Source organism: Heteronotia binoei, chromosome 1 (assembly GCF_032191835.1).
Source record: "Heteronotia binoei isolate CCM8104 ecotype False Entrance Well chromosome 1, APGP_CSIRO_Hbin_v1, whole genome shotgun sequence".
NCBI lineage: Eukaryota > Metazoa > Chordata > Lepidosauria > Squamata > Gekkonidae > Heteronotia > Heteronotia binoei.
Genome location: NC_083223.1, coordinates 215,833,096 through 215,859,791, shown reverse-complemented (window position 1 = coordinate 215,859,791; position 26,696 = coordinate 215,833,096). Strand labels below are relative to the sequence as shown.

The 26,696-nt window shown below is 45.2% G+C and overlaps 2 protein-coding genes across 2 annotated transcripts in view; one reads left to right on the top strand and one right to left on the bottom strand.

The window, feature by feature from the left end:
* The window catches only part of ABCG8 (ATP binding cassette subfamily G member 8), a 29,898-nt gene extending 21,820 nt beyond the window's left edge, over positions 1–8,078 (bottom strand). The window contains exons 1-5 of the mRNA XM_060246864.1: positions 8,043–8,078; positions 7,282–7,392; positions 6,107–6,263; positions 2,795–3,033; positions 1,624–1,756 (exon numbers count right to left, since the gene is read on the bottom strand). Coding sequence (XP_060102847.1) covers positions 1,624–1,756; positions 2,795–3,033; positions 6,107–6,263; positions 7,282–7,392; positions 8,043–8,078 — 676 coding nt within the window. The remainder of the gene's footprint in view (positions 1–1,623; positions 1,757–2,794; positions 3,034–6,106; positions 6,264–7,281; positions 7,393–8,042) is intronic.
* A 452-nt stretch (positions 8,079–8,530) lies between these two features.
* ABCG5 (ATP binding cassette subfamily G member 5) overlaps positions 8,531–26,696 on the top strand; it is a 37,872-nt gene continuing 19,706 nt past the window's right edge. Inside the window, exons 1-5 of the mRNA XM_060246741.1 lie at positions 8,531–8,586; positions 9,264–9,385; positions 10,877–11,013; positions 23,877–23,975; positions 25,272–25,404. Coding sequence (XP_060102724.1) covers positions 8,531–8,586; positions 9,264–9,385; positions 10,877–11,013; positions 23,877–23,975; positions 25,272–25,404 — 547 coding nt within the window. The remainder of the gene's footprint in view (positions 8,587–9,263; positions 9,386–10,876; positions 11,014–23,876; positions 23,976–25,271; positions 25,405–26,696) is intronic.

Genomic DNA, 26,696 nt, shown 5'->3' with positions numbered 1-26,696 from the left:
TGTAAAGTTTGCTTTCTTTCCCTCTGTAACGGACTCAGGCAAGTTAGCCTGGAAGCTGGAAACAGCCTTGCAACGATTGGCTGGACTCCAGCTATGGAAACGAGAATGTAATGAATTGAAGGGGCTTGCAGAAGGAAAAACTGCCTCAGAGTTTTAGTCTGGAGTTGGGGCTTGAGTACTGAACAGTGTGAAGAGTGGTATTTAAGCTGGTCAGTTGTGGTGTGAAGCAACTGGGCAAAGAGTTGAGAACAGCCAGTGAGGCTGAGTTCCTTGGTAGACAAAACTGAGCTAAGCTTCTGTCTGAGTAGGAGAGTTTTTGGACAAAAGGGGATCACAGTCAGGCACCTTCTGTGAGGAGAAACTCTGTGGGGTTCTATCAGCACAACAGGGCAGACGCCTAGTATAAACTGAGAACACTTCACTACACAAATACTGTGACTAGATTCTTGTGACTAGAAAGGGATCCCAAGAGTCAGACTAGGAATCTAGCTGGGACTGAGACACACCAGGAGTTGAGGGGCTGGTTAGAGCACTCAAAAGGGTGTGAGTCCAGTGAGCTAGTGTGTATGTCTGTGAGGGAAAAGTTATCTAGCACAAGTAAGGGGTCCTCAGTGTGTGTGGAAAAGAGTGAATGTCAGTTTATTATTTTTATGAGTTGAGAAGCCAGCGCATAGAGCAATATCATCATCTCTCCAAAGCATTTCTAGTGCCCAGTAGGCACTGCCTGCCTGTCCAAGGTTTTTGTATAGTTCTAAAGCCTGCCTGTTCATAGTTTTGATATCATATTTCCCTTACCTTTTGTGAACCAATAAACATTCTTTTTGATTTTTTAATTTAAAACCATCTGGTGCCTAGTTTACTTTAGTTCTGATAGGATTTCTCTGTGTGTGCCTGAGGAATGAGGGAAGGTGACTGGAGAAAAATTTATAGTGGTCACCCTCCCAAGCCAACCCTGACCAGTTCCTCACACCCTCCTTCATGGAAAAGGAGCCCAGTCTCTTCAAACAGCCACCAACCACCTCAAAGCTTGCTGTCTCCCTTTTTTTGTAAAAGGAAGGTAGACAAAGGTATCTTCCAAGCCACAAGGGATGGAAACTGGACTTCCTTTCACAAACAAACATCTGTGTTGCAGTGGCCATTTGGAAGCTTTTTATGAGTATTATTATTTATTTTATTTATTTAGCAAATTTATATTCCGCCCTTTCCCATAATGGGCTCAGGGTGGATTACAGACATAATAAATAACAGTTAAAACCCAACAGTAAAATAATAATGAAACAATGACATAATAAAAATAATAAATAATAAAATGATTAACAATAATAATAAAACAACAAAATTAAGCAACCAAATGGGGATTTGGATATTTGCTTAGTGACTTCAAAAAGAATTGAAATTGTAGAGTAATGAGAATGGAGTAAAATGTACCTCTTCATGCGGTGGCCTGTATCCAAGACAAAGTTTACAGGGAGTCACCATGTGACAGACAGTTATATGCCCATAGCTGAAGCGATACCTGTCTTGCCTCACACGTTATGTCTTTTCATATAATGCCAGTTGGGTGCTAAAGCACTAGGTCAGAAACCTAAAATGGTAGCATATGGACCATCTCTTTGTTCTTACCAGGATTCCACAAAAGCTGGACCCCGATGCTTACTCTTCTCCTCTCACCCCCAGAAACACCACGGATATACTCATTCCCAACTTTTGTATTTGCACATTGTCGCAATCTCAGTTCTGCTATAACTTCCTCTACCTGAAAATTTGATCAAGGACAAAACACTGTTTTTATTTTAGCACAGAGATCACATTCAAAATATTCTCTCTCTCTCTCTCTCTCTCTCTCTCTTAATTAAATTACCTTTTAAATTAAATTACCTTTTCCTGAGGCAGCCTTACTCATGGACCCCAGTTGGGGCAACTGTGCTAGTTCAGGTGACAAATTTTGAATGCAGTCATTACACATCTGCCATTCACTGGCATAGAACTTCAAAGAAGAACTTCCTAATGGACTTTCCTATTTTAAATAAGGGGAAGTGGATCTCCTACTTCTACTACCATACCTGTACTAAAATGGCAGGGGAGCCCTGTTGTCTAGCCCAGCTTTTCCTGGAGCCACTTCCAGTCCTAATCCGATACATGGAGCCCAATTTAAAACTCTGTATGATGATTTCCCCCCCCCTTTGGTTTAAACTAGATTAGATGCTGTAGACCTCAAAGCATTTGAAGTGGCAGACTGGATTTAATTTGGGCTGTGAACTCCAAAGGCTGAGAGAGTGGCAGAGGGAATTTTACATTTTACATTCTATTCAGGTATTCCAGTCAGATTATTTTCTTCTCTTAAAGTAAATCAATTCCCTCAAAGATGAAGCAAGCAAATGAAGATATTGCCATTGGTAAGACCCATCTTAGGCTGGAGCACATCTCAGTTGCCGGTCCTGACCTACCAAATGAAAACAAGTGCTCTATCTTACATTAGTGATTAAAAATTTCAAAAACTACAAAAAAAACTTTAAAAAATGACTGTAATCCATTTTTCTTTGTGTTCCTTTCAGGAGTTAGAGAAGTGCTTGCATTAACAATCTGCCAACTCTTAAATTTCTGTAGGAAAGTGTAAACCAAGCAAAACTCAATGGCAAGGCAAATGAAAACCAAAGATAGCTAAAACAAACTTTAACAATAAAAAAACAAATAATCACATTCAAATTAGTTTTTCTTTATCCAACATGCTGCACAGTCACTTAAGTAATGTTATTAAATAAAGTCTTGATAAGTTAATTTTCTTTGTAATTACCCTTTTTTCTCTTTCTGACTCAGAAAATGTCTTTGGGAGACGCAGTTTTGCAACGAACAATAATGTTTCCCTCACTGTCAAGTTGGGTAGCAGTCTGTCATCTTGTCGTACATGAGCAATGCACTTCTTAACCAGTTGGTGGGTACTGGGTTTTCCATTGATTATAACTTGACCTGATACAATTTTGCCTCCATGGTCCCTACATGTTATCACATCGAACAAAGATGTTCTTCTGCAAGCTAGAAATATAATAGATTACAATGTTAAACATCTATGGTTTGATGGCTTCTTTACAAAATCTATGCCTCCCCCAGGGAGGATGAGGTGGATCCCATAGTTCTGTTTTAATAATGGCAGCACTTTCTCTTGGTGAATGGAGGCATCCCCTCGTGTGAAAGGCTCAAAGAACCTGCTATTGTCAAGAAAAAACCACTTGTGCTGCCATTCATGAAGATGCTGCCATTAATGAAACAGATCTGCAGCATCCAGCCCAGTAACTATGCCAGAAATAATATGAATCCATGTCATTTTCAGGTGGCTGGCAAAACTGATCATTTATCATGCCCCTGATTGGCAACCCACTGGACATAGCTTGTGGGCTGTGTGCCTTGCCTGATGCACATTATGGTTCTCTTTCTGGTATATTAAGAAGATATTGGATTTATATCCCGGCCTCCACTCCAAAGAGTCTCAGAGTGGCTCACAATCTCCTTTACCTTCCTCCCCCACAACAGACACCCTGTGAGGTGGGTGGGGCTGGAGAGGGCTCTCACAGCAGCTGCCCTTTCAAGGACAACCTCTGCCAGAGCTATGGCTGACTCAAGGCCATGCTAGCAGGTGCAAGTGGAGGAGTGGGGAATCAAACCCAGTTCTCCCAGATAAGAGTCCACACACTTAACCACTATACCAAATTGGCTCTCCTTTATTAAACTCTTTTAAACTAAATACAATCCATCAGAAAGTCCTCCTCCATAGTGTGGTTTTCCAAAATGAATGGGAGATGTTCTAAAGCATGAATATGCTGTAGCACAGCTTTCATTCACTTTGATGTGACATGACAGCGTATCTCTGTAGGATTTGTGGAATAATGGAACTGGTTGACTTGTGGCAACAATTTCACATTACAGCTATACCATGGATAGCACCCAACCAGATATTCTATATACAACATGTGTAATTCACAAGAATCACCATTCCATACGTTACAGCTGCCATGTGAAACAGCCTTGGCATGTAAGTTATCGTGAAAAGCTTTCCTCATATAAGCACAGACTGTGGACTGGCCTTTGTTCCATAGCAAATACTTGGCAGTTTTTCCTCAGCTATGGCTTAGGTTTAGCACATTTCCAGAAACCATACAAGAGAATTTAGTAGGGAAATATTCAGGGGATTAATCCGAAGAATGAGGAATTTGTACATAAATTGCACAATTGTTATTGAATTGCAGCAGCATACTAAGTCCTTGTAGAATGATGGAACATTACACTTAACTTCTAAAGCTCTCTTCATAGATTACCTGCAAGAGAACATCAGAACTCATGTTCTTTGACAGGTAGTAGTGGAAGACCCTGGAAGTACTACTGTGTGTTAAAGTCTCCATCACAGCATATAGGCTCAGCAATGACTCCTTGTATGCAAGAGGATGGGCTGAGCAGGGAAAGTGTAAAATTTCAGCCAGATTCCCAACTGAATATTTTGTGTCTTCCAAAAATACAGGTTGCATTTTTTTAAAAGAAAAGAAAAGAAAGCTCATCAAATGCATCATAATATAATAGTCATTCAGCAAAATATGTTCCATTTTTCTATACCCAGTCTTATGGTATATATTGCTATTAATCTCACCTATTACTTCTTTTGTATACAATCAATAGGGTGGGGGAGAAGCAGAAATCTTTTTACAGGGCTTTTTTGAGCAGAAACACACAGGAAATGCAGTTCCGACTGGCTTGGTGTCAGGGGGTGTGGCTGAATATGCAAATGAGTTCCTACTGGGCTTTTTCTACAAAAAAGCCCTGCTTTTTAAAAGCGTTTCCCAGTAGGAATAAGTGTTTCTGTATATAGGTTAAATTAAGACAATTTATCTTGCTTAATATATTCAGAGCTTGGCCAAGCAAAAACATTTCCTGACAGACAACTGACACTGTGTGCATGGAACAAGTGTGATATTGTTATACTATTTGAACACATGACATTTCCTTATACTGAGCCAGAGTTTACCAGGATCGAACTCAGGTCATGAGCAGAGTTTGGACTAAAGCAACATCACCCCAGAGTCGGAAATGACTGGTGCTTGCACAGGGGACTACCTTTACCTTTTACTATAGCTTACCACTCTGCACCACGAGGCTCCTCCTCTGCGACAGGAGCCACATGGTGCAGAGTGGTAAACTGCAGTACTGCAGTCCAAGCTCTGCTCACAAGCTGAGTTTGATCCTGGTGGAAGTTGGGTTCAGATAACTGGCTAAAGATTGACTCAGCCTTCCATCCTTCCAGGGTTGGTGAAATAAGTACCCAGCTTGCTGGGGGTATAGTGTAGATGACTGGGGAAAGCAATGGCAAGCCACCCCATAAAAAGTCTGCCATGAAAACGTCATGATGCGATGTCACCTCAGAATCAGAAATTACTGATGCTTGCATGGGGGACTACCTTTATCAGTTTGGTGTAGTGGTTAAGTGTTCAGACTCTTATGTGGGAGAACTGGATTTGATTCCCCACTCCTCCACTTGCACCTGCTGGAATGACCTTCAGTCAGCTGTAGCTCTCACAAGGGTTGTCCTTGAAAGGGCAGCTTCTGGGAGAGCTCTCTCAGCCCCACCTACCTCACAGGGTGTCTGTTGTGGGGGAAGAAGATAAAGGAGATTGTAAGCGGCTCTGGACTGATTCAGAGAGAAAGGTGGGGTATAAATCCGCGGTCTTCTTCTTCCTTTACTCTTTATCTGATTTGGAGCTCTTGCTACTTAGTTAATTTGGGAGACTCTGAGTTCTAGTGTTATGGGACACTGAGCTGCTTGTTGACTAGATTTTTTTTAAAAAAAAATCATTAAACTCTTTGGGGTGGGGAAACTGTTTTAGGAAATTATTTGGCAGAAAATGTTAAAAATAATGGTAAACTTTACATTCTAAATTAAATCAAGTGCCCAGAAAGACAGGGCTCCTTGTATTCATTAATTATGTTCTGGTGATCTTAGCATTCTGGTTTAGAATATTTGTCTATAAAGAATGTTTTTCTCAAGTAGATGACTTTGCTCTGATGATGGACTGGTAGAATATGCAGAGATGACTGGTTCAAATCAGAATGCAATACTTCTTACCAGAGCTTTCTATGAGGGCAAGCATCTGCCCACTTCTGACTTTAAAGGTCAAATTTTGGATGGCCATCACATGGGAACTGTGGTCTGTGCCACATGTCCAAGGCATCTTTAGCTCTGATAGTTTCTGATACCATGAAATCTGTGAGGCCACATCAATCTAGTGAGAAATAACATAGTTAAAAAGTCAAAATATAGGCAAACATTTACCCACAGATGAACTTAAACTACAGAAGAGCTAGAGTAATCTTCATTTTAAATCTAATGATTCAGTTTTATTACAGTCCATGACCAGATCCAACTGACAAAACAAAATATTATCAGGAATACTACTGTACAAGTTAAGAGTTGCAGTTAAAATGTAATAATAAAATGTATCAAAACCTAGATAAAATTACACTGTTGTGAGAAATCCAACCTCAGAGTGTGCCCAGCTGAGATTTTCCATAGAGTAGCAGCACCTGATACTCCCTTCCCCCTAAAATCCCTAAGTTACAAGAACACACCTGAATCACTTCTATAACGTTGTATAGATAGGCTATTACAATGTCTCATAGATAGGGCAGGCTATAGGATTGATCAGAAGAGTGAGAGGGAGCCTTCAATTTTACTATATCAGAGCTGGCACATTTTTTCCTAGTGTCCCACAAAATGCTAAGAGTGAAGATACACATTTGCTGCATTTGTTTTCAAGGCAGAGAACATGTGTTCAGACCAGCAATGTCACCTTTAGAATGCTTATCAGTGTCTACCCATTTTCATGTCCCTTCCATCTCTAATCTCTAAAACTCTACTAATTCTAGTACCCCTTCTTGCCATTACCAGACTCCCTTGTACCCAACATCTATCCTTTCCAACAAAGAAACTTGAAATATCATCTGGTTGTTCCATATTTTGGTCTTCAGTTCTTTTTAGATGGGCTTGACTATGTTAACCAGATTGCTGCCAAGCCCATTTATTACCCCTTGTATCCTGTTCTTGGAAGCTAAGCAGGGTTTGCCCTGGCAAGTATTTGGATGGGAGACTGCAAAAACTAGGGTCACTATGCAGAGGAAGGCCACCTCTGAACATCTATTGCCTTGAAAACTCGATGGGGTCACTATAAGTCAGCTGTGAATTGGTGGCAGGAACAACAACAATAATGATGGATCATAGATAGAGCAAAGCCAACTTCTCACCTGATAGTTGAGGTCTCTGACCTCCAGAACATTTGATTTGCCACTGTATGTGAAATACAGACTGCTATCATCTTCTGAGCAAAAAATACTGTCTTGGAATCCTACCTTTGCCTGTAGAAATCATTATTAGAAAGTCATTTTCTTAAAACTGTAGTGGTTTTAAAAACAAAAGGAGAGAGAGGTAACATATGAAGCTGCCATACTGAATCAGACCATCAGTTCATCAAAGTCAGTACTGTCTACTCAAACTGGCAGTGTCTCATTAGGGTTTCAGTCATTCACATCATGGACTACCTGATCCTTTTAACTGGAGATGCCAGGGATTGAGCCTGGGACATTCCATGTGCTAAGCAAATGCTTTACCATTGAGCCCTTTTCCAATGCACACTCTAGAGTTGCTGCATCACATTGACTACTGAATCAGTACTTGCACGATCAACAAGCAGAGCACTTTTCAACACAACATAGCAAAACATTCAGGCCTCCAATGAGCTTACAACAGAAGTGATAGTGACAAAGTGATGGGGGGGGGGAGGATTTGACTAACACATCAGTGACTTCTTAATGCTCCTTCACATTTTGATGTCCTAATAAGATCATTTTAATGCTTTCCATATCAGTACTAGTTCAAGTGTTAATCAATCTAGATGAAATATGAAGTTTTCTGATTACATTTCTTGATTTATTTACATTTCAAAAACCTGACTAAAATCCTTTTGATTTGTCATACTTCTGGATCTCAGTCTTAAAATTTTGCTCACCTTCTCGTTGTCCTCCTTCACAGTGGAACAATCCATCTTTATTTTCCTGCTGTGATTATTATTGATCACCTCCTTTTAAACTCTATTTCCAATTGATTGTGTGTTTTCTTCTCCTTTTATTTTAAAGCCTAACTACCGTCTCCTTTTCTCTCTAGGAAATTCACCCAGACTGGCTTTCATCTGGTCCACACCTACTTCTGTAACTAGTAAACAATTGTTGCTATCATTGTACTACAATAAAAAAAAACTCCCTTTGACTAAAGGTTCATCAGATAATGATGGTGGACGAGCAACTGGAAAGAATTTTTTTAAATGCAAGAAGCAACAGACTGGGATCACAGAAGTTCAAGAGCTACTCAGTACAATGCTTTTGGAACACATGTGTTTTAATTTGATTAACTAGCTTACCATTGACTGGTAATCACCAGAGAAAAACATACATATTGATTGGACCCATATCACTGGAATGCCAAGGAGAAGACAGGAAGATGGCTTTAATATCGCACAATAGTGTTAGTATTGTGAAGGTGTCTTATGCAGTCAGGTAAGTACATGCAGCTGCATATGTTGAGAGTTTATCTCAATTATCCACCAGGGACCACTATTGTAGAAGGCTAGTGTGTCATATGAGGATCTGGAAGACCTAGACTGGATCCCCACTCTGCCATAGAAGATTGCCAGATGACCTTGGGCTAGTCATACATACTCTCAGCCTAACCTACCTCACAGGTTTGTTGTGAGGATAAAATGGAAGAGGGTAAAACAATGTATTAAACTCTTTCAGGTTTCCATTGGGGGGGGAAGCAAGATAGAAATATTTATGTAAATAATGCCAGAATAAGCAGAATACAATCATGACCAAAGTATGTTTGATCAAGGTTAATCCTCAGCTTGTTTCAAGAATTGTGACCCTGTCATTGACTCAAGATATCCAAAAGGATTCTCCATTATATATTATATCAGCAATTTAAGTGGTTGATTTCATTTAAAAAATCCAATTTCTCTGAAATTATTCTTTACATCCTGTAAAAGTATACCAATTATAGTCAGAAAATCCTGGCATAGTATTTCTGATTCTTCTTGGATACAAAAATATGGGGAGCACAAATTTGAAAGCCCTGTGACAACAAAGATCCTTGGACTACATTTGTAAGGTCTTTTAATTCTTCCAAATTACTCTTCATGTGCCTCTCTCCTTCTCTCTCCCTTTTCCTCTTGAAGGGAACGTGTAGGATCATGGTGGGATATACCCTCCTACCATAGGAAGTGGAAAAGGCAGATTCTCAAAGACGTTTCATTTCATATAGAAAGTGGCGAAATCATGGGCATTTTAGGAAATTCTGGTAAGTAAATATATCTATGTTTCTGAGTCAGGTCAGAATTTCAACAGTGTGGTGTAGTGGCTGAATGCCCATGCTGCCATGGAATCTTGCTGGGGGACCTTTGGGCCATATTAAGAGGATTTGTTGTGATTATGATTTGTTTATGGTTTGGTATGTCTATATATCTATTTCTCAAATGTGGCCCCAATCTGCAGATATCTAAATCAGCAGATTGGGGCCACACTGAAATGAAACAGATTTCCTGAACATTTGGGCACCCCCCCACCCCCGTTTACAGAAAACATCTGAAATGAAAAATACAGAATAAATTAAATACATTGAAATACATTGGGGCTTTAAATCCCTTCCACTTATCTCTCTCCATTTGAAAATGTTCCTTCTATACCCCATGCAAATTTCTATCATGCCCCAACCTTAGTTGCTCCCCCACTCCTAAACTACCCTTGGCTGACTGGCTTGAATTCTCTCTCTCTCTCGCTCTCTCTCTGTCTCTCTCTCTCCATTTGAAGCATTAATATTAGGCACACATTAGCATTAATGTGTTCATCTAAGTAATCTCAAGTGGAAGAATATTTTAGGAGTTTAAGATAGACATGAGAAATCATATGGTAACAAATCCAGATTTGCAAAGGGCATAGCTAAAGATACAGTGTTAACTGTGTAAGGTATATATATATTTAGGACCAAGTATCCTTCTTTAGAGATCAATCTCAAACCATAAATTGCTTTAGGAACATTACATTGCTGGAAAACAATTCAAATTGTGCCCTGGATATGAAAGTGCCTTGTGAATGGTTTCACTGTGAACCTGGTGATGTATATTGTGTTGCTCTTTTTTAATTGGAGCAAACTCCCTTGGTAATTTGGTATCCTTAGTTAGCATTAGATTCAGCCCCTGACAGAATGCCAGCACAGGATGCCAGCTAGCTAAAACTCTGGACCAATTAAAATCCATGTATGCACTGTAAATATTAATTATATTTTATAATGTTTGCTTATGTTTTTAATTGTAACAAGCTTTGCAGTGGAAAAAACAGCTTATACATCTAACATCTCCTATGGGCTCTGTAGTTCAAATGGTTCCAGGAAAGCTGATGTAGTCTTGCATTCATATTGGCAAATATTGAGGACTAGGAATGTGGGTGTATGTATGTGACTGCTGTGGTTAATCCTGTACCTACTGCCTATCAATATGGCTGTGATAGAACAAATTATTGTTGTAGTTCCAAATCTGTAGAAACTATTGAGTTTCCCTTGAAGAATGTAATGTTTCAAAGGCAGCCTACTGGGTTGCCAATCAGCCAGAAAAGAAAACCCAACCTGGTCTGCTGTTTTAACATAATATTTTATCTGCACATATCAACAAGTTATGTTTTAATGTCATAAATATAATGACCTCCTAAATGTGTCAGCTCAAACTGTACTCGCAGGGATAGCTACAGAAGTTGTTTCAAATGCTGGCAGATCATTTATCTTAACTATTTGTACTAGGATCTGGGAAAACTACTCTGTTGGATGCCATAGCTGGAAGACTCAGCCATAAGAGCAACTTTGTCGGGCAGGTTTATGTCAATGGACGTGAGCTGCATCGGGATCAATTTCAAGACTGCTTTTCTTATGTTCTCCAGGTCTGGTTTTTAAAATTCAGCTTCCATATTTTTGCACATATTCTATGTACACCCATAGATGAGGAATGCATGGGAGTTTGGAATATGATCTCATGTCCCTTTCATGCATTCAGCCAACATAGTTTCCAATCAGGGGCGTAGACTTTTCACTTTCGGGGGGGGGGGGGGGGCTGGGGCCCAGCCAGAGACATTTGATCCAGTGACATCATAGGGAGGAGCCAGTGACATCACAGGGAGGGGTCTCCATTATCACTACCTATGAATTTATGGAGAAGCTCCCTCCCCATAAATTTAGGGAGCACCCCTCCAACAATAATAATAATAATAATACTTTTTATTTGTATCCCGCCCTCCCCGCACAAGCAGGCTCAGGGCGGCTCACAACATATAAATGCAATACAATGCAATAAAATCAAACATAGCAATAAAATCATCTTAAATCAATATACAGTTACATTAAAATTAACATTAAGGTGCTAAATAGATCTTCTTAAGTTCAGCGGAAAGAAAAGAAAACATACACAGCGGCATTATCTTAGCTCGGTATGGGCGAAGGCTATTTTGAAGAGGTATGTCTTACAGGCCCTGCGAAATTGGTCTAAACATCGCAGGGCCCGTACCTCCTCCGGGAGTTGATTCCACAGTAGTGGGGCCGCAATGGAGAAGGCCCGATCTCGGGTGGTCTTTAATCTGGCCTCCCTTGGCCCAGGGATATTCAGCTGGTGCTTACCAGCTGACCTCAGTGCTCTCTGGGGCTCATATGGGGAGAGACGGTTTCTCAGGTAGGCAGGCCCTCGGCCATATAGGGCTTTAAAGGTTATGACCAGCACCTTGTAACGAACTCGGTAGACCACTGGCAGCCAGTGCAGTTCGCGCAGCCCTGGCCGCATGTGCTTGGGAGCCCCAATAGCAGCCTAGCCGCAGCGTTCTGCACCAGCTGCAACCGCCGAGTTCGGCACAGGGGCAGCCCCATGTAGAGGGCATTGCAGTAATCCAGTCTCGAGATGACCGTAGCATGAATCACCGTTGCCAGGTCCCGGCGCTCCAGGAAGGGGGCCAGCTACTTTGCCTGCCGAAGATGAAAAAACGCGGACTTGGCAGTGGCCGCTATCTGTGCCTCCATTGATAATGAAGGCTCCAGAAGAACCCCCAAGCTCCTGACCCTGTGGGCCACTTTCAGCGGCACACAGTCAAGAGCTGGCAAGGGAATTTCACTTCCCGGGGCACCGCAACCTAAGCAAAGGACCTCCGTCTTCGCTGGATTCAACTTCAGCCCACTCAGTCTGAGCCAGCCAGCCACGGCCTGCAATGCAAGGTCCAGGTTTTCTGGGACGCAGTCAGATCGGCCATCCATTAGTAGATAGAGCTGGGTGTCATCTGCATATTGATGGCACCCAAGCCCAAACCTCCGAGCAATCTGGGCAAGGGGGCGCATGTAGATGTTAAACAACATCGGAGAGAGGACTGCCCCTTGTGGCACTCCACACACTAGTGGGTGCCTCCGGGACCGCTCTCCCCCAATTGCCACCCTTTGTCCCCGACCATCAAGGAAGGAGGAGAGCCACTGTAAGGCCGACCCCCTAATCCCTGCATCGGCGAGCCGGCGATCCAGATGCCGCTGGAGGTCATCGACCAAGGCGACCAGCACTGTCTCCGTGCCATGACCTGGACGGAAGCCGGACTGGCAGGGGTCTAAGGCGGAAGTGTCATCCAAAAAACTCTGTAACTGTAGCGCCACTGCCCTCTCAATAAGTTTACCTAAAAATGGTAAGTTCGAGACCGGTCGGTAATTCGCCAATTCGGCCGGGTCTGCTGTACTTTTTTTTAGGAGGGGGTGGACCATGGCCTCTTTCAATGCTGTTGGAAATTGCCCTTCCAAGAGGGATCTATTTATGATATCCCGTACAGGATATCTAAATGCCCAGGGACCAAGCCAAACCCAGGAAAAGGTGGGCGTTGGCCAGTGGCTATAGTGGATAGCCATGTTAATCATGTAATCCCTGCAGCTTCTAAATTGTTATAATAGCATTTCAAATTTGTCAAAGTATTTTATAACTTTTTATCCAAAAAACCACCATGTAAAATAAGCCGCAATAATATTGTTATATGCTTAGAAACCAATTTGTGTTAGTTGTATCTGTCTAGGTAGGGTTGCTAAGTCCAATTCAAGAAATATCTGGGGACTTTGGGGGTGGAACCAGGAGACTTTGAAGTGGAGCCAGAAGACATTGGGATGGAGCCAGAAGCAAAGTTGTGAAAAGCACAATTGAACTCCAAAGGGAGTTCTAGCCATTACATTTAAAGGGACTGCATGTCGGAGCGGGAGTAGCAGAGTGAGGGAGATGACTTGCCCGACACAGGGCTTCAGGAAAGAAAATCAGGCAGACACGTGCAACTAGTGCCAAAAGGTGTATTAACATATATACACAACAAGTGCTCTCTTGTGCAGTCTATACAATATCACCTCCACGGACAAAGTGCTTCGCCTAACCACCATCTCACAGGGAGAGACCTGTGTGATGCACACACAGATCATATATAGTCCAAGCAGCCAATCCTGGCCGTGCTGACTCAGCAGATTGCATCACTTGGCTTCTGCCGGCTCAAGCCGGTCTGCTGATCAGGTCACTGTGACCTAGCCTGGCAGCTAGATCACCAGCTGTCATACTGTAGCTGTCAGACTGGGTTTATGTAGATTCTTGCTCCAACACACCTCCTAATCTATTTAAACCCAGTGCACCAAAACACTTTACACAGTTTACATACATGTCCACCAGCAACATTACAGTTCATATTTACGTAGCTCGGAACCCTTTCCGGAATTCGTTCAGGAACTCATCATGATTGTAAAACACATCATCGTGTTCCTGTTCAGCCAGCTCTTTCAGACGCTTGGCTTCAGCCTCCTTCTCCCTTGCCTCGCACTCTGCCACCCAGGCTTTCCATTTCTTAGCCTTTTCTTTTAACACTTCCTCAAATCCGGGTGGGTCTGGATTGACAGTCAGAGTGACATAGGGACACTTGTACCTAGCGGGACGTTGGCCTTTGGTGGACCTGGCAGACACCCGTGGCCCTGTGCTTGGACCAGCTTTGTCTTCTTCGGGTTGCTCTGTTCCCACCTCCTGGGCTGGTTGCTCTGCCCCTGTAATTGGGTGTTGAACCTCCTGACTCTCACACTTTACCTCCAGTTCCTGCATTTGAGGCTCTGCCTCCTGACTCTGCTCGTCAGGCTCTGTGCCAGCATTCGGCTCACCTTCTCCAGCCCCACTGGGTGCCACCTCCTGGGCTGGAGTTCTGGGCTGCGCTCCAACATCGTTATTGCTACTTGGCAGCAGGACAAATTGTTTCTGCAAGGAGTGCAACCTTGGCCAGCTGCTTTCTTCATTGAACTGGGCACTCTTACTAAGTGTTATCTTGCTTTTGCTATTGCAGAAACGATAACACCTGGCCCTTGGCTTGTAGCCCAGAAAAATTAGGCTCACTGCCCGGTCACCTCCTTTCCTTCTATGTTTCAGAGGAATATTCACCCAGGCTTGGGTTCCAAATACCCTCAGAAAGCTCAAATCTGGGCAGTGGTTATATAGCCGCTTATAAGGCAAATCATTTACAGGCTTACACCAAACCCTATTATGTACGTATGCCGAGCAATGCATCGCTTCCGCCCAATAACGAATTGGCAGCTTTGCATCCTCGAGCATGCTGTGCATTAATGTTTGTAACACGGCGCCTGTTCGCTCGGATAGCCCATGTTCTTGGGGCGTTGCTGGGTTCGTCAGACGGTGGGCAATGCCCTTGTTCTCCAGCCAACGTTTCATCTGGTTAGATAAGAATTCCCCCCCTCTGTCGGTTTGTACAGCCAGGAGATTAACCCCTAATTGTCTCTCCACTGCTTTGACCCACTTGGTGAATGTCTTATACACCTCAGACTTATGCACCATGGTGAAAACCCACGCGTACCTCGTGTGGTCGTCGGTGGCCACCAAGCAGTATCTCCTCCCCGACAGACTCTTTGGCAATGGGCCAATAACGTCTAAATGGACTAGTTCCAGGGCTCGTGTGCTTTCCCTTGAGCTTTCTTTAGCAACAGCACACGCCTTGCTTTTGGTCTTCTTGCAGACCTGGCAATCCAAGTAACATTTGCAAGGATTTACTTTCAAACTAGGCACAAGCTCCAGGGTTTTCTTTAACGCCCTAAATCCGCAGTGCCCGAGTCTCCTATGGAGCAAATGTATACAATTATTGTGCACAGGCTCATTCGACACCTGAGCCACCTGGGCACAATCACTCTGGACCACATACAGTTTACCTTCCCTCTTTCCTGTCACAAGCAACTTTCCCCCACCTCCCAGGATTTTGCAGCGGGTTTTCTCAAATCTCACCTGGTATCCCTGGTCAAACAGTGTGCTAACACTCAACAGGTTAGACTGCAGTGAGGGTACATACAACACATTTTGCAACATACATTTCAGTGCAGGAAATTCCACATTGCCTGAGCAAACAGAATTGGCAGTGGTCCCATCAGCCAATCTCACATACTTATGCTCAGGACTGTCAATGTTTTTCAACAACTCCTTCTCGCAGCAGAGATGGCTCGTTGCCCCGGAGTCTAAAATCCAAGCAGACCCTGTGCTCTCTACTGCAGACGTGACCAGCCGGGTTGCTTCCTCACACGGGCTGGCGGTCCTCCGCTCTCGCCGCACACGCCCCCGCCTCTTCTCCCTCTCAGGGCAAGCTCGGAGCAGGTGCTGCGACGACCCGCATCCATAGCAGCGACGGACTGCAAACGCAGTCGGCTCCACTTCCTCCACCTTCGGACGCCTGCCAGCAGCAAAAGCTGGCTCATTCTTGGCTGTCTTCCCGGACACACCGATAACAGCACGCTGCCTGGCCGACACCCCCGGACAGCTCACGGCCGCAATTCTCTCTTGGAAGTCAAGCAGGTGGGCACAGACGTATTCCATGGTCAGGGTCGCTACGTCCACCGTCTCCAGAGAAGTTATCAGGGGAGTGTACTCAGGTGGCAACGACGACAGCAAAATGTACACTCTGTCGTCTGGAGCTACAGTCTTGCCTCTTGCCTCCAGCTCAACGAAACAGTCCGTTAGCCGTTTGATGTGATCTTTCACACACCCTCCAGCCGGCATAACGGTGCGGAACATCCTCCTTGTCAAGGCCATGAGGGAACCAGCAGTGGTGCTAACATGCACCGCACTCAACGCGTCCCAGGCAGCCTTGGGAGTGTCCTTCCCTCGCACATAAACCAGCTGGTCATCTCCTATAGATAGCACTATGTTGGCCAGTGCCTTATCCGATAACACAGTCTCGGCAGGAGATAAGTCAGCAGGGGGGTTACTCACGAACAGCCATTGCCCTTCACGCTTGAGGTAGTGTTGCATTCTCAGGCTCCACACCGCGTAGTTGGCTGAGGTGAGCTTCTCAACGGCTACTCCAAGCTGTTGCTGAGCCATCGTGCCGACTCCTCCTCACGGCTGGCTGCCGACGTCCCTCTGGCTCTCAAACAGAGAACGGTGGTGCTTCTGTGTCCTTCACCGGCGTTCCTTGCCTCCGGCTCTTTCCAAACTCACAGTCAGCTCAACTCTCAACTCTCTCCTCCGCGCAGCGGAACCGCCCTGGGCCCATAACCCTGTCGGAGCGGGAGTAGCAGAGTGAGGGAGATGACTTGCCCGACACAGGGCTTCAGGAAAGAAAATCAGGCAGACACGTGCAACTAGTGCCAAAAGGTGTATTAACATATATACACAACAAGTGCTCTCTTGTGCAGTCTATACAATATCACCTCCACGGACAAAGTGCTTCGCCTAACCACCATCTCACAGGGAGAGACCTGTGTGATGCACACACAGATCATATATAGTCCAAGCAGCCAATCCTGGCCGTGCTGACTCAGCAGATTGCATCACTTGGCTTCTGCCGGCTCAAGCCGGTCTGCTGATCAGGTCACTGTGACCTAGCCTGGCAGCTAGATCACCAGCTGTCATACTGTAGCTGTCAGACTGGGTTTATGTAGATTCTTGCTCCAACACTGCACACCTTTTCAATGCCTTCCCTCCATTGGAAATGATGACGGATATGGGCACCTTCTTTGGGGGCTCATAGAATTGGATCCCCTGGTCCAATGTTTTTGAAACTTGGATGGTGTTTTGAAGAAAGGCACCAGATACTATGCTGAAAATTTGGTGCCTTAGTCTCAAAAAACAGCCCCTCCAGAGCTCCAGATACTCACAGATCAATTCACCATTATACCCTATGGAAATCGATCTCCATAGGGAATAATGGAGTGTGTCCAGCAGACATTTCCCTTCCCCCTGATGTTTTCTGATGACCCTGAAGCAGGGGGAGGGCCTCCAAACTGGGGGATCCCCTGCCCCCAACTGGGGATTGGCAACTGTAATGTACTGAGTGATGAGATAAAAATATGGAGCAGAGGTCCATCAGTGGCTATTAGCCACAGTGTGTGTGTATATATAAAATTTTTTGCCACTGTGTGACACAGAGTGTTGGACTGGATGGGCCGTTGGCCTGATCCAACATGGCTTCTCTTATGTTCTTATGAGATGAGTTGAAGGCAACATGCTTTATTGGCGAGTACATCACAAGGCGAGGAAACGCGGGCCGGGTCCTGATTATATACATACCCCGGAACAACCCTCCATCTGGCCAGGTCCAATCCTGGCCAGTTAAACTTCCTGCCACAGATCTTGATTGGTGGACCGTATTAGCAAGCTACATCTGGGGACCAGTGGGCTTCCACTGGTCGCCTCTGTAGCGTTCGCTGTGTTGTAACTTCAGGACTGAAATGCAAGACATAACACTCCTCCTCTCCTAGTTCAGGACACAAAGTCTTTCAAGTAGGCTGGCGCCCTGCGTTCCCTGGTCGACCTCCTCAGGGCTATTTGGAGAGTTGGAGCGGCCGCCGTGGCTGGCGGGGCGGCTGGTTCCTCATGGTGGGGTGACGTCGGAAGAGGACTGTCCGCCACTTGTCGCTCTTCCGGAATCTCCTCTCTGAGGGGGTCGCTCCCACCGCTGTGGTGCTCTTCCGCCCATATAGTCGGTGCGGTCGGCATAGGCTGGGTAGCTCCCGGGAGTGTTGCTGTCAATTCTCCCCTGCTCCCCGATTGCTGTCGGTTCCTTCAGCAAAGTGTGGCGGCGCAGCTGGTCGAAATGCCTCCTTAGGATCTCCCCCCCCCCTCCGACGAGACCTCGTAGGAGCGGGACCCGGTGACCTGCAGCACATGGGCGGCTAACCACTCTGGGACGCTTGCAAAGTTCTTAGCGTACACCGGATCCCCTGGAAAGAACCTCCTAGCGGCTTCCCTGGTTTTGGGGGAACTGCGGAGGTCCGTGGCCCGGTCAGGATGCAACCTGTCTAGCCTCGTGATCAACTTCCTCCCCATTACTAACTCGGCAGGGCTTAACCCAGTGACGGGGTTGGGAGTGATTCTGTTATCAAATAGGAAGGCTGTCAGGTGGTGGTCCCAATCTTCCTGTACAATGCGACCCAGGGCCTCTTTAGTGGTGCTCACCATGCGCTCTGCTTGGCCGTTGGTGACCAGATGGAAGGGGGCAGACCGAATGTGCTGGATGAGGTATCTATTCAAGAACATGGAATTTCCAGAAGGTGAAAGCGGTCCTATTGTCCGTGATGATGGTATCAGGGATCCCATGAGTGCAAAAGACCCTACGCAAGGCTCTGGCCGCCGCCACAGTGGAGGTTGAAGCTACAGGAATCACTTCCAACCACTTGGTGTATGCATCTACAAAAATAAAGAGTATTTGGCCCTGGTATGGCCCCGTAAAGTCTAGGTGTAACCGGGACCATGGCCTCCTATTGGACTCCCAGCGGTGGACAGGGGCACTGGGCGGATCAGGCCGGGACTCTTGGCAGAATTGGCACCTTCGAACCCACCCTTCTATCTCTTCATCCATTCCCGGCTACCATACATAGCTACGTGCCAGGGCCTTCATCCGCACTATCCCCAGATGTGTTTTGTGTACGGCTTCCAGCACTTGTTTCCGCAATGGGGGGGGGGAACCACCACCCTGCTTCCCCAGAGAAGGCACCCCTTGTGCATGGACAGTTTTTCTCTGCGTGATGTGAACGCCCTGAATTCTGCATCCTGTTTGCCCGCGGACCATCCCCTTCCCACCCAGTCTAAAACACGGGCGAGGATGCGGTCTCTACCCGTGGCCTTAGCTACCTCATCGGTGTGGAGGGGCCTCTCTGGTAGAGTCTTTATAAGCATCACATGGTGGGCAGGGGTGGGATCCGGGTCCATAGAGGGCAGCGGCAGGCAGCTGAGGGCGTCAGCGTGTCCCATAGCTTTGCCAGGGCGGTGGACCAGGGCACATGTGTATGAATTGAGGAACTGATTCCACTTCAGGACACGCTGTGACAGAATTTGTGGCATCTGGCGGTCTGGGGCGAGGAGGCCCAGTAGCGGCTTATGGTCCGTGGCGATTGTGAAACGCCTACCATACAGATAGTCATTGAATTTATGCACACCCACCACTATTGCCAAGGCCTCCTTGACTATCTGGGCATAGTTGCGCTCGGCGGTAGTCAGGGGCCTTGAATGATAGGCCATGGGAACCTCCCTCCCGTCTGGGAGTTGGTGCCCCAAAATGGTGCCCACCTCGTACGGGGAAGCATCACAAGCCAGAATCACTGGTAAGGATTTGTCAAAATGGTGGAGCACATCATTGGAAACTAGGAGGTCCTTGACTGCCTGAAAAGTGGCAGCCTGCTTCTTTCCCCAGACCCATGGGGTGTTTTTATTGAGGAACCTATGAAGGGGTTCTACGATGGCCACTTTGTGGGGCAAAAATGAATGATAAAAATGTAATAATCCCAAGAAACTTTGCAACTCCGTCTTACACGTGGGGGCTGGGACGTGGACAATAGCCCTGGTCTTGTCGGCCGTCAGGTGGATGCCCGCGGTGTCTACTGCAAACCCCAAGAACTCTACCCTCAACACCTCAAGGGAACACTTCTCCCGCTTTACTTTAAGTCCGGCCGCCTGGAAACGGTAGAGTACCTCACGCAGACGGCTGCTGAACTCCTCAGCGCCCAGGGTGGCAATCAAAACGTCATCAAAAAATGGTTGCACCCTGGGGATCCCTTTGAGAAGAGAATCCATTATGCTCTGAAAAATCCCTGGAGCCACACTAACCCCAAATTGCAACCGCCGCACCCGAAAAGCTCCCCTGTGAGTCACAATGGTCTGAGCTTCTGCTGTCTCGGTGTCCACCGGGAGTTGCTGGTACACCTGGGCCAAGTCCAGTTTCCCAAAAACCTTAGAGCCAACTAGGGCTGCCAGTACGTGGCTGACCACCGGAATGGGGTATGGATTGTCCTGAAGTACCTTATTTATTGTGCACTTATAGTCAGCGCATATGCACACATCTCCATTCAGCTTCACTGGAGTGACTGTGGGTGTTTCCCATGCAGCATAGAAAACCGGTTCTAGCACTCCCTGGGCCGTGAAGCAGTCTAGCTCCACTTCTATTTTTGGCTTAAGAGCGAATGGAACTCACCTGGCCTTCAGCCTTATTGGTCTCACGTGGGGATTGAGTGGTAAGGTGATGGGAGGCCCTTTGTAGCACCCCTGGGACCCATCAAACACTTCCAGAAATTCCCGGCACATGTGCTCGAAATTTTGCGCTCGCAACTGCTGCACCCCCAGTATCTGAATACCAAGCGGTCAAAACCAGGCCAGCCCCAGTAATGTGGTGAGCTGGTGTTTGACCACGAGTATGTCCAGTTTGTTTTGTGTTTAGTTTAGTTTATTTGTAATTTGTATCCCGCCCTTCCCACCAGGTGGCTCAGGGCGGCTTACAGCATATAAAATCTAACATAAGAATATAAAAATTTAAACATTTCACACAGTTTACATAGTTAAAACATTAAAACATACAGCAATCTTATAAAAACTACACTCAGTTTCAAGTTTCAAGTGCCGGTTAGTTGTAAGCCTCCGGAAGAGGACTGTCTTACAGGCCCTGCGGAATTGAGCGAGATCCCGCAGGGCCCTTACCTCCTCCGGCAGCTGGTTCCACCAGGAAGGGGCCATTATGGAGAAGGCCCTATCCCTAGTAGATTTCAAACGGGCTTCCTTTGGCCCGGGGACAACAAGGAGATTTTGAGTTCTTAAACTCTACCCTAACAGTGGCCCAACCCAAAATCCCACAGTATGAAATCAGCCGGTCGCAGCCTGGGCTGGCCACGGGGGCAAAGTTTTCTTAGAGACTCCTCCAAAACTATGGAGATGGAGGAGCCTGAGTCCAGCTCCATTAGGCATGGAGCGCCCTCAATTAGGACTCACACCCTGACCTTATCGGGGGTGGTGAGGGGCAAGTTCATTACCCGCAGGCTAGTCGATGTGGTCGAGTAGGCATTGGTCAAGTCGTGGTTGGTGGACTGGCATATGCGGATGGCCTTGGCCCGGCAAGCCTGTGCTATGTGGCCCACTCTTCCACAGTTCCTGCAGTCTACGTTGCGTTAGGGGCAGTCCCGTCACTTGTGTAGATCCCCACAGCTGGCGCACTTGGTGTTGGTTGGTCTCTTGGTCGCTCGTGGCTGATTGGTTGCTCTTGGCCCCATTCCTGGTTGGCAACGGAGCTGGTGTGCCTCCTCCTTCTCTGGGTTGCTCGGCGCCATTTCCTCTTGGTGGACGGCTTCTGCTCGTGGATTGTGGAAAGCTTTGGTGGCTCTCTCAAATGCGGTGGCTTCGTTGAAGGCGAGTTGGAGGGTGAGCTCCTCCTTTGCAAAGAGCTTTTGCTGCAGTCTTTCGTCTTGGAGGACCCAGACGAATCAATCCCTCAGGGCTTCATCCAGCTTGTTGAAGCTGCAGTTCCCTGAGAGTTGGGGGAGGGTGGCCAGGTAGACTGTGGTCATCTCTCCCGCCCCTTGATCCCTCTTGTGGAAGAGAAATCGGCGGGCAATGATGGATAGCTGGGGCAAGAAGGTCCTGGTCAGGGGTCTGACTATTTCCTCATACGTTTTCTCCGTGATCTTCGTGGGGGCCGAGAGACCCTTTGCGATCTTGAATGTGGCCTCCCCACAGACACTCAGGAGCACATCTCTCTTACGGCTGTTGTCCGTAATCATGTTCGCTCATAGGTAGCAGTCGACCCGCTCAGTGTAGGTCTCCCACCTATCGGGATTGGCAGGGTCGAATTCTACAAGGTGGGCCATCGTCCCACTTGGGTCAGCCATGGCGGCGGCAGGCACTTCAGTCTCCCTAGACTGCGTGCCTTCCTCGTCTCCGGCCAGGTCAGCGAAGTCCCACTTGGGAAGTTACCTGGCTAGGATCCCACCTTCGTCGCCACTGTAATGTACTGAGTGACGAGACGAGTTGAAGGCAACATGCTTTATTGGCGAGTACATCACAAGGCGAGGAAACGCGGGCTGGGTCCCGATTATATACATACCCCAGAACAACCCTCCATCTGGCCATGTCCAATCCAGGCCAGTTAAACTTCCCGCCACAGATCTTGATTGGAGGAGTGTATTAGCGAGCTACATACGGGGACCAGTGGGCTTCCACTGGTCGCCTCTGTAGCATTTGCTGTGTTGTAACTTCAGGACTGAAATGCAAGACATAACAGCAACCCTATACCTAGGTGGTGAACAATTGTCAATACACACCTACTTGACCAAGTCTTTAAGAGTATAGTCATTTGGGGGGGAGGCTTGCTGGGGCCATTAATTTTCAAAAGGATCTGGTTCAGCATTCACTTAAATGAATGTAAACAATCACAGGCTTGAAGAAGACACAAAATATCTATCTGCCAAAAGAACCCCCAAATATTATAGCAATATGTATGCAACATAGTAATACTGTGTTATTCTTCCCCCCAATTTCTTCTTCAACATATCTACCCCACCTGAACTGAATCCATTAGGAAATTTTTAAAGGCCTCTGATCTTCATGTCCACCCACACTCAATCTCACTTTCCCCCCAAATGTAAATTGGAACCAAGCAAGTATGTTGAATCCACCAAAGAGAGCCTGCAGCCTAACTGTTGGTACATTAAAAGTGGGTGTAGCCAGCCAGGCTTTATTTTCCAACAGACACCAAACTTATAAGGATTGATATGTGCTGGATATTAACACTTTAATCATTAATCTAGAGAATCTAAAGATACAACTGAAAACTTTTGCAGATCTCAATTACCTTACAATATCAAGCATCTTTCAACACTCTAGATCGGCTGGATGGATGAAAAAAATAGCCACTTTAACTAGATCTCAGAGAGGTCTGTATCTCCTGTGTGCTGCAAAAGCTATTGCCAGAAAGTTACCAGATCTCCCCATCCTCTGCCAATGTATTGATTTACCCAATTAGAGTTTAGGAACACTGGTTAATATGCATATTGACACCTAGACTCTGGCGCCAGGGAGGAGAAGTTTCTCCATCCAAATATCTAATCCATTTGTGTCTTCTAGCTCAATTAGCATTTCTAAGAAGCTGAGGTTCTAAGATCACCACTGACTTCTTTGCAGCCCAGAGGGAAAATCATGCATACTCTACCACCCCATCCATGTCCTTGAAGATAATCTCCTCCTTGAAAAACTAAAATGGAAGCCCCCAAGTCCTGTGTTGGTTGCCCGGAGGGGGCTCAGTTCCTGCTGGGAAAATCCGGCGGGGGGGGGCTGAGCCCCCAAGCCCCCATGTAGTTTACACCTATGTTTCCAATCGCAAGAAAAAGGGACCAACAAGTATATTTTAGTTACTGTGGTTCTGCTCTTTTGCATTAGATTGACTGTACAGAAGTTAGTGAATTTATACAATTAGGTTGCCCCTACAAGGTTAAAACAGTGCATGTGTTTCTCTTTCAGAATGATACTTTGCTAAGCTACCTCACCGTAGAAGAAACTTTGACATACATTGCTTTACTGGCCCTTCAGAAACATTCCTGTGACTTCATAAAAAAGAAGGTCTGTACCTTTTTCTTTTGGAATATATATTGGGTGAAATGTCTTTGAACTCAGAAAATAGGGGTATAATCCTGTACACACACTGCTTGAATTCCACTGAAGGCAATAAGATTTAAACAGCCTAATATTTTGCAGGATTGCAATCCAAGTTGGTAAAAATCTGGGCACTTTTTTTCTCTTAGGGATGGAACTGGTAAATTAATTACAAGAATGTCTGCTTCTTCACTATCCAAGGAATCAGCAATCCTACCTGAAGTTGTACCCTCCTGAGTCTACTGAAGTCACACAGCTGGCCAGAAGCAGATCCTAAGCAAATTTAATCTCCCAAGGCTCAATTTTGTTCCCATTACCATTATTTGGGGAATACTTGGAACATCTATTGGTTCCATTGTTGATGTAAAATGTATCTCAGTATGGAAACAGCTTGATTGGAAGTTGCGCAATATATACTCTGTAGTATTTTAAAATTATGATTCTGTGCTAAAAACTTTAATTTGTATGTCTTTGTAGAAATTATGCATTTGTATTTATTTCTTTTTTATATATTCATTTCTATCTCTGTTAGTTCCACTCACCCACTAGCATTGGACATTTTACCAGGAATTGCCTACACACTTTCAAATCTGTATCCATAGCCATTTATTTACTTATTTACTCTATATCCCACTTTTCTCCCAGTGGGGAGGGACCCAAAGCAGCTTGCATCATTCCTCTGTTTTATCCTCACAATAACCTTGTGAGGTAGGTTAAGCTGGGAGTTTGTGACTGTCCCAAGGTCAACCAGCTAGCTTCTGGGGCAGAGTAGGGATTCAAACGTGGACTGGGAAGATCCTAGTCCTACACTTTAACCATTACATCATGCTGGCTCTCTAGCCAGAAGGGCTAGAAACCTGCTTTTGGTTTTAAATTGAAGGGAAGGTTTCCAGGAAGCTAAATTCTATACCTGTGCATGAAAGCACTGAATGGTTGAATCCACACAGCCCAAATTCTGCATTGTGATGGCTCTGATCGGAAAATGATAGATGCACCACCCACTTCAATTCAAACAGGTAAATAAAGTAAAAACATGATGCACTGAAAATGACAGACACTGCTATCCTAAGCAGAGTCATGTTCTTCTAATCTGTTGATTTCAATGGAAATAGAAAATAAATCTGCTTAGGGTGGCACTGTTAGTAATTAACTGAAATAGTATGATGACTTCTTTCTCTTTCAAATCCTTCAAGGGCATCCTATTCCACAATCATTCTGAATTAAGAGTATTAAAACATTCCTATTCTGTCATGTGTTTTGCAGGTTGATGCTGTTATGGCTGAGCTGGGGCTCACACATGTTGCTAACAGCATAATTGGAAGCCGTATTTTGGGGGGAATTTCTGAGGGTGAAAGGCGTCGCGTTTCAGTCGCAGCACAGTTATTACAAGATCCCCGTGAGTATGGCATGTAGCTTTTCAGAACAAAACAAATATTCTGTCCTTTTTTATTAGACTTCTGCCTGGTACACACTCCTACCACCCACCTCCACCCAGTGTTTTTCAATAGAACTTTCAATCTGTCACAGAGCCAAAATCATTACTTTCAGGAGAAGCCCAATCTATAACCTAACTCAGCAGTGATTTAACAGAGTCTGAGTTTCAATCTCTGCTTGGCCACTGATGGGAGATGAAGACTGCAAGTAACCAGCATAGGAAAATGTTTTACAATAACCCAATTCTAAGAAAAGGATGGCAAGTTTGTACTGTTGGATATGAGGAGCTGCTCAGTGGTTCATCCAGCCCAGTTCTGCCTATGCGGATTTGCAGAAACCTTCTGGAGTCTCAAGAAGACTCTGCACATGGGTACTTGGGATCTTTTGGTTCAGCTTATATGCTATCTTTATGGTGTGATTATCACTACAAAATGTCCCACCCAACAATCAGAGCCCACACTGCGTCAGTAATCAGTTGTCTTTTACCATACATGATCTGGAAGAGAACTTCTCACATGTTTTCCATCTACTGAGGCTTCTGATGCTGGTATCTATATCATCAAGCCATCCAAGTTTGGGAGATAATATATTTATGTTCAAGAAAGCATTATCAAATGAACTGGTATGCACAATGAGGAATAGGTATTAGTATGCTTGAAGATGATTTTATGAAGCATACTCCAGAATAACAGGGTGAGGGCTGTGAGCTGGCTCTAGAGCATCTGCTTTGCATGCCAGAGGCCCCAAGTTCAGTCCCTGGTTTCATCCAGTGAAGAGGATCAGGTACTATGAGAAGAGAAATATCTCCACCTGAAACCCTAGCAAATCATTGCCAGTCAGAGTAGGCAAAATTGTCCTTGCTGTATATGATTTGACTGAGTATAAGGTAGTGTTCAATAACCTTATATACCAATTTCTAAAAGTAAACATTGGTATAAAATCTTTTTTTAAAAAAAATATTTATTTTATTTATATCCCAGCTTTCTTCCTAACAGACACTAAAAGTGGCTTGCATATAATATATATGTAGCAAATATGAAAATTATTCAATTTATCATACACAAAGAAAATCTTAATACTTTCATTCTATCTTACTATATAGACAGAAAGGTGTAAGTGCTTAGAATGCAATGTAATCCTTTCACTAAGGCTATTGTGCTATTAGCAAGCAAATTAATCAACAAATGACTTAGCAACGGAACTAGATGTTACTGCATCATGTTACTTTGGTTTGCGGGGAGGGCAGGATATAAG